General features: G+C 39.3%; 1 protein-coding gene across 1 annotated transcript; it reads right to left on the reverse strand.

Annotated features, from left to right (window-relative positions):
• Positions 1–1,638: 1,638 nt before the first annotated feature.
• On the reverse strand, positions 1,639–3,857 carry PRP2 (proline-rich protein 2). Its single transcript, XM_077365224.1, has 2 exons — positions 3,593–3,857; positions 1,639–2,787 (listed from the first exon to the last, which is right to left on the reverse strand). Exons 1-2 carry the CDS (start codon positions 3,753–3,755, stop codon positions 1,796–1,798), a joined length of 1,155 nt encoding a protein of 384 aa, XP_077221339.1. The 5' UTR covers positions 3,756–3,857; the 3' UTR covers positions 1,639–1,795.
• Positions 3,858–8,450: the final 4,593 nt, after the last annotated feature.

Genomic DNA, 8,450 nt, shown 5'->3' on the forward strand with positions numbered 1-8,450 from the left:
ATGGTTTGGAGCATTCATGGGATCATTTACTTGTTTAGAGGCCTAATGATCAAGCAATCTTAAGCCGTTGGATTAGATGAGTTCAATTTTTCTCATTAATTTAAAAGCTGTCCATTTTCAATAATTTTGATAGAATGGCTACCATTTTCCTGTTGGAGAGATTTTAAACTATGGCACCTACATGGTGGGCCCCTAAGATGAGGGGTCTGAAATATGTAGAAGTCATCTAAAGTGTGTTAAGTGTTTTGTTAGGCTAATAGTTATAGGCAAGGTTTAAATTTCGATTTCGGTACCGGTTTCGGACTTCCGGATAACCGAAATTTCGGTCGAAATTTGGAAATTTGGTTCCAAATTCCGGACCCAAATTCTGAAATCGGTCCGAAAATTTGTAACACTTTATTATTATTATTAAATAATGTCATTAAATCCGAAATTTGGTAAATGGCGAAAAATTGAATTTTGGAAATTTTCAGTTTCGGTCCCCACCGAAATCCAAAATCTGGTTATGAAATTTCGGATTTCGGTCGAAATTTAAAACCATGGTTATAGGTTCTTATTCGATGGATGTTCATATTTTCCCAACGCTCCACTACTTTGGATGTAAAAACAGTTGTAAAATCAAAATTTACTCCATTTTATAAATGAGGCTCCGTATCTTTCTATCAACAGAAAAAATGTAGGCAAAATTTGTTTTATGTTGTAAAAATGAACATAAAACAAATTTTACATCCATATTCGCGGTTTTAAATTTCGGTTTCGGAATGCGTTTCGGCCCTCACCGAAACCGAAACTTTGGTTGAAATCTGATGAAACCATACACATTGGAGTATGGGCAAGGTTTAAAATTTCGGTTTCGGTACCAGTTTCGGACCCTGAAAATTTGAAATTTCGGTCGAAATCTGGTACAAAAGTCGAAACTAATATTTTATTCAATATTAAATTTCGGTCGAAATTTCTGTGAAATATTAAATTAATTAAAAAAAACAGATTTTTTGGGTCAAATTTTGGAAAAACCGAAATTTCGACCGAAATTCCGAAATAAATGACCGTTTCGGTTTTTGGTGGTTTCGGTGTCGGTCTCCACCGATCGGTCGAAATTTAAAACCATGAGTACGGGTTCCAACAGATGCACTTCAACAGGCAGGGGAGAGTGGCCGAGTGGTAAAAAACGACAGCCTGTAAATCTGTTGAAGGTTTCAGATCCATCTATGTCTTAGTCATTATTCATTAAAATCCCTCAATTGGTTGGACTATCGTGTTTTCTACTGCTTTCTTTTATTTCTAGTTATATTTATTTGTGTATTATTTTTCCTACTACTTGGATTGTTGCTTTGCGACCGCTGCGCTACTCTCATCAGTCATCACCATGGGAGCATGCGTGTTATTGAAGATTTTTCTCTCATTCAATCTGCTTTAATTAGATCTTTAGATTTTTTCAACAATAATCAACTCTGCCATGGTAGGTAACTCTTAAAGTGCATTCAACTCAATTCCCCATGGTATAGAAGCGCATCTGTTTTTTACACTATAGACAATCTCTGTTTTTTTTTTTCAAGTGCATAGAAAAGAAATACTTGTATTATGCTGTGTATCAGCACATCTACTCAATATTAGAACTCACATATCCAATACAACAGGTAAAACAACACTCTCTCACATGCTTTATTACACTGCTAAATTAACAAGGAGAATATAAAAAAGAGAAAAAACAACAGAAATCTTAAGAAAAATAAAAGTGGAGAACATAAATATAGAGAATGGAGGATGTCACAAAGAGTTCTTAGTGTTCTTACATCTAGGGATTTTGGGTTGCCACTTTGCTTGGAGGGGAGAATGGATACTTGGGCTTGTAGAAAAGATGGGGTGAAAAGGGAGCAAGAGGAGGCCAACCATGGAAAGGATGATGCTTTGGATGAAGCTTATGAAATGGAGGGAGAGGCATCTTGGGGTAAGGAGGAAGCTTAGGAAAAGGAGAAAGAGGCGTTTGAGGGAAAGGAGGAAGCTTAGGTAATGGTGAGAAAGGTTTTTGAGTGAAAGAAGGAAGGTTAGTGAATGGAGGAAGAGGCTTTTGGGGGAAAGGAGGAGGCATAGGTAACGGAGGGAGAGGTTTTTTTGGGAAAGGAGGAAGCTTGGGCAATGGGGGAAAGGGCTTTTTGGGGAAAGGAGGAAGGTCAGGCAAAGGAGGACATGGTTTTTTATAGATTGGAGGATATGGTTTTTTGTAGACCGGTGAAGGCTTGTAGATTGGAACTGGAGCGGGCTTGTAAATTGGCACTTGGGGTGGTTTGGGCTTGTAGATTGGAGGTTTGGGTTTGTAGATTGGAACTGGTGGGGGCTTGTAGGTTGGAACTGATGGAGGCTTATAGATTGGAATTGGAGGTGGGAGAGGCTTCTTGTAGAAAGGAATAGGTGGGTACTTATACATTGGGAGTTTTGGAGGGAATGGAGGTAGTTTGGGCAGTGGAGGGAACTTGAAGATGGGCCATAGGAACTTAGAAGTGCATGTTTCTGGGGCGAATTCTAATTTTCCGGCTGTGCCGAATGTGTGCTTCTGGCCGGCCTTGGATTTGAGGACTAATTTGGAGGGCTCTAGTCCATTCTGAGCTGGGCAAGGATTGTGTGAGGCACTATGGAGCTGTGCGTAGCATTGTTCGATGAGTTTGCCTTCACCATCAACAATCTCGTTCGGAAGTTTAACGTAGAATTTTCCATCCTTGTCGAGTTCACTAGAGCCTCTTGTATTGAATTTGCCATTAGGAACCTTGCAATCAATTGTAACGTGGAGCCCTGTTCAAGAAAATTTAACAATTCATGTGTCATGGTTAGGTAATCTATTATTTCTACTAGAAAGAAGAAAAACCATAGTAGCAAAGCCACCTGAAAATGCCTTCATTTTCCGGAAGAAAAGCAAACAATAAGAGCATGGAAATGCTGTTGAAGGGGTGGAAATATCTTTTCCCCAGTATAAAACCTATTTAGAAAGATCAAAATGGCCTCAATCCTGTTCCCAAAGAAGCAAGGAACTGCTTTTTCTTTTAATACATCTCTACCATCTCCCCACAGACCAAAACACAAAGTTGTAAAAAATACAACAAAACATAAGACCAAGAAAAAAAACAGTAAAACCCAACAAGATTTCTGTGAATTTGTAAATAACGAGCTAAACCCAACAAGCTTTCAGTGAATTTGTTGTGAAACAACCAATTACTCCCACAGCTTAAGGAGTTGGTATTATTTAATCATTTATATTTAACACTCCCCCTCACGAATGGTCCCTCTCTCTTTTTGGGTTGGGCGTATACTCTGCTTTTTAATATCGAGTTGTTGGTCCCTCTCTTTTTATGGGTTGGCTGTACACGTGGATTTTTAATATTAAGGAGTTGTTGGGTTTTGAACCCATATCTACGGTGAAGCAATAGCTCTAATACCATGTGAAACAACACATTACTCCAAAAGCTTAAGCTGTTAGAGTTGGTGTTATTTAATCATTTATACTGAACATTTGTGGATAACTGGCAAAACCTGTCACCATTACAGTAAAACCCACCACTATTACAACAAAACAAACCTGCAAAACAGAGTCATTTCATACCTGAAACTGCATTGCTTATCTCAATATTCCTTTCAACACAATCCTTACACTCTCCAAAACCCACCACAATCACAGACTTCTCATTCTTGTGTTCAGCAGCATCACAGCAAAAACCCACCAACAGGAGAGCCCATAAGGCCAAAATGGCCGGGAGAGCCCGCATTGCTATGAGGGAACCCAACCCAAAAAGAAAAAAACTGAACCAAAAACACACTATGAAGAAGAAGAAGAAGCTTTTGCTAGGATTAAGGCTTGAAATTTCCTTCACCCCTATATATACATAGCACAAAGGAGTTGCAGACATGGCTCTTAAAAGCCTCATATTCGGTGAGGCCACATTAATGTTTTAAGGTAAACCAAATACCACCGAATTTTCTGATCAAACAACATTTTCTTCATTCAATGCTGCAGGCTTCCAACTGCATCTTCCCCATCTTTTTCTCAATTCTCCTTTTAGTATACCTAATAACACTGCTCATAAATTTGGCATCTAAACATCAACGTCCCAACTTTTGAAAATTTGGCTGTTTACATTCAATTGCCGAATTTGCACCCAAGTAAGTGACAAAAATTCGAAGCAGGGTCTTAGTTTTTTTTTTTTTTTTTCTTTTCATTTCGGAAGAATGCATGATTGATAAATGCCTATGGAGGAGCTGTGCCCTCACCTGTTGATCAACAAAAGTCACTTGATTTTTAGGTTGGTCAGTTTCAGAGATGGGTGAAAACTTATCCCTTTTACAAAATTCTCCGAGTTGATCAACAACCGTGGTTTTAAATTTCGGACCAAAATTTCGGATTTCGGTGGAGACCGACACCGAATCGATAAAAACCGAAACGGTCGTTTATTTGGGCCGAAATTTCGGAATTTCGGTTTTTCTGAAATTTGAAACGGTCATTTATTTCGCCCACGTGGACAGTCCCCCATTGAGCTATAATCCTACTTGGAATTAGTTTTTTTAATAATCGTAAATATAGGCAAGATAGGCAAGAACTAGATTTGGGATAGCTGCTTTCTCTCTCTCAAGAAATTTGGCAACAGATATACGTGAACTGCTAAATTTGATTCTGAGATTTGCGTGACCTGCTATAATAGATTTTCTAAGATTTACGTGACCTACTATAATAGATTTCCTTCCAGAATTGTCTCAAATGGAGGTAAAACCCATTTGTATTTGTAACTCTTGCAGTTTTGAAAAATAACAATTTCTACATATAACTTCTCTTTTTGGCCATTATTTATATAGCTATTTCCCATCCTTTCGATCCCTCTTTTCACCTGTGCCCTTCTCTTCTGAAAGAGACTTCCTTGAAGAAACCATCATTGCTGTCTGTTTGTTTTTCTTCTCTATCTTTTCCATTACAAAGCCACCGTTCCTTCCTCCAACACGATCAAATTCATCAACCATCCGACCCTATTTATTGTTAGAGTCAAGCAAAAGGTTGCTTGAAGCATTATACCGTAGGTACCTAGTTTGAAATACCTAGTTTGTTGCCTCCAGCCCTTATATATAGAGATACACTAGGGTTATTGACTGGTTAATGGACTCTAGCCCATGTAGGCCCACTACACCGGCCCATTATCTTATTGGGCTTATATTAGAACATACATGGGTTATATCATACACCAACATTTATTACTACTGTTTCACAAGCATCAACAGATTCCTCTTTTCACTTTGGTACTACAGCACCACGGCCTCTGTTTACACATGTGCTTCTTTTAAATTGGTATAATGTCTCAGGGATTTCATTTGAGATGGAGCTTTTCTGTGTTTGGGTTTTTGGCAGACAGGGTGAGGGCATTTTTTTTTTGTTAATTCCTACAAAATTCATCTGTAGCTTATTAGAGATCTGACCTTGATCTAATCTGCTTATTGTGTTGATTGGATTTACAGTTACCTGCCTTCTTACTAAATGCTATAAAGTAATTTTTTCGCCTTTATTCCTTCTTTATTAAGTGAACTCTTCTTTTTCTTTTTTTTCAAATGATTGAACTCTTCTTCTTCTTTTTTTTTTGCTTCTTCAAATGATGCAATGGGTTTTGAGTTAATGTGTATCTGTTGCCTTTCTGTTTTTTTTTTTGGTACTTCAATGTTATGTATCTCTTTATTGCATTTCATGGTGAATTCATGTTCTATTTATTTGGAGATGCATTTAATTTTGGATCTACTGTTCTTGATTTGAAGTAATGTTTGAAGATCTTTATCATAATGCAATGTCGTAACTCTTAAGTGAATGCTTCTAAATTTGTTCAGAGGCTTGGACTGCAATTTCTTTAGTCAATGCTGAGACAGTTCAAAGAGGTTATGCAGCAATGACGATGTTATTGAGCAAAATCCAGAAAACCAAATATAAAAGAGAAAGGCATGCATTTTTATTAACCTCCAATTTCTCTCGTTCATTGTTTCTGCCCATGGATCATGAGGATTTGGATTTGTTTTCTTTTAGGTTTACGATTTCGAATACTATAATATTTGCTCATTTGATCTGATCAATTGTAACTTGTAAGGTTTAATCCCCGAAGCTCCTATCTAAAGGTCTAAAGACATCACTTTTTACCAACAAGACAGCCAAGTGGTACTTTAGTTTATGTGCTTCCCTTTCCTTTTTTATGGGTTTTTTTGGTATTTATGGTTTCTCGGAGATGTGTCTTTTGTTAGTCAGGAAAGCCCACAACAGATTTTACCAATCACTGCTCTGGGCATGTCGTAAGTCATATATATTGTAGTATTAATTCGTACACTACCCATGCTCTCCAACCTAATCTGCATGATTGTACTAGCAAAAGTGCAACAATCTAAAGCTAGACATAAAAAAGAAGAAGAAAATGAAATAAAAACATATCATTTCCATTGGCTGTAGTGGACAAGAAACAAGTTTTATAAATCTCGAAAAGCTGACTCAACTCAAAACTCAGTCAAAGTACTCAATTGAGTCTTCAGATGTTTAGAAGCATGTGTCTGGGCTACTCTTTGCAAGTATTTGATCAAGTCTTTTGAGTAGTCAATTGAGTTCTTGATGTCTTTTTTTTTTTCAAAGAATTTTTTTTAGAACATTCTTTTTCCTTGCCCCGTGCGATCTATATATATTGTTGAGAAAATCCGCCGGGTAAAACAATCCGATCGTGCACAAATTAAACGGAAAAGAAAAGTAATAAATCAAGCAAGCCACAAGATGAACACTAAGATTTTACGTGGTTTGGCAAAAGCCTACTCCACGGGCGAGAAACACGATCTTCCACTATGAGAAACGCAATATACAAGGATTACAATGGATTTAAACCAAAACCCGCAACCCTTTCCTTGCTTCTCAAACCCAAGACCATACCCAAGAGTAACCCTTGAAAACCCGAAAGAAAACCCAAGAGGAACCTAAGAAAAAACCCTTTTCTTCCTTCTTATCTCTTTTTTTCTCTTTCTCCCTTAGGGTAGCCGTCACACCCCAAGCCTCTAGCTCGTCCTCTCTTACCGCCATCCCACAAGAGAAAACCCACTCTCTTTTGGTATTTAGGTTTTCCCGAAAACCTAAAAAAGTAGCTTTCCTTTTTGCCTCTTGCCTTCCCACCCAAGCAAGCCACGGTGGGTGGGAAATAAGGAACCTTTCCAACAATCTCCACCATGGCTTATTTCCCAGCCACATGAAGATTTTTCGTTGATGCTGTCACCGGTCTGCTATTACCACAAACTACCATTGGCCTTCTAAAGTACCAACTACACACCCTCGAATCACCTTGGTTCTGACTCCTCCCGATTCGATCAACACGGCCAATGTATGTGTGTAGCTGCCAACTTGTTGACTCACCTAGTCAACTTTGGAGAGGGATCTCGATCCATCCTCCCCAACACAGGTACTGCCACCTTCTCCACATCGTCTGCAACCTGGAAACTAGTCTCTGCCCCAACTGCGAAATAGACCCTACGCGTGCACGCGCTACCACTTCGTTTCCAACTAACCATCGAGATTTTAGGAACACTAGTCACCGTGTCTCTGACCAGACGATATAATCCACCACACTTCTCTCCTTTCATCAGAACCATACAGCCGCGTGTGCTTTTCATGGCTACACCTGCAGCTGAAAACCTGCAAACCCTAGGGTCCAACCGGCCAAGAGACACTAAATTCTTCTGTAGCTTTGGGACATACGCCACACCACCCAAAGTACGAACCACTCCATCGAACATCTTGATCTTCACTATTCCAACTCCTGTGACTTCACAAGTAGACCCGTCACCCAAGGACACTACACCCGCCCTTGTCTCCTGGAACGTATCAAAATATTCCCTCCTAGAGCAGACATGAACAGAGCACCCTGAATCTAAAATCCACTCATCATGAGGAGAAGCGTGATTACCCGTGGAAACTGTGAGAACGTCTCCAAACTCTTTGCTCTGCTTATCCGTTACCACCGCCACAGCATTCGTAGCACCATTGTCATATTCCTTGCAACGGTAACATTGCACGCCCTTTCCGCCGACCCTGGATCTTGACCTGCCTTTTCCAGATCCCCTGTCAGATGACCTTCCTCTTTAATTCCCACCATGAACAACCTACCCGTGCTCTTCATTTACACCAAGAACAAGTTTCTTTTGCATCTCATTTGATAGAAGCGATGTCGTGACTTCCTCTAACTTTATTGTATCCTTGCCATACAGTAAAGTAGTCACCAGGTTCTCATACGAATCAGGAAGTGAAGTAAGAAGCAAAAGGGCCTTGTCTTCTTCCTTCAACTTTTCATCAACCTTGTGGAGCTGATCCACAAGCTCGTTGAACACCGTAATGTGTTCCAGAAGATCCCCGCCTTCCTGCATCTTCAACCCGTATAATTGCCGCTTCAGATACAATCGGTTGGCCAAGCTTT

The sequence above is a fragment of the Tasmannia lanceolata genome, unplaced genomic scaffold, assembly GCF_043159265.1.
Source record: "Tasmannia lanceolata isolate RefF3 unplaced genomic scaffold, GAP_Taslan_0.1 ptg000020l, whole genome shotgun sequence".
Classification (NCBI taxonomy): domain Eukaryota; kingdom Viridiplantae; phylum Streptophyta; class Magnoliopsida; order Canellales; family Winteraceae; genus Tasmannia; species Tasmannia lanceolata.

Excerpts from the sequence above, each read along its gene's own strand:
- PRP2 (XM_077365224.1), bottom strand. The coding sequence starts at position 3,755 with ATGCGGGCTCTCCCGGCCATTTTGGCCTTATGGGCTCTCCTGTTGGTG. Across the intron at positions 2,788-3,592 it reads GATAAGCAATGCAGTTTCAG|GGCTCCACGTTACAATTGAT; the intron begins GTATGAAATGAC and ends TTTCTTGAACAG.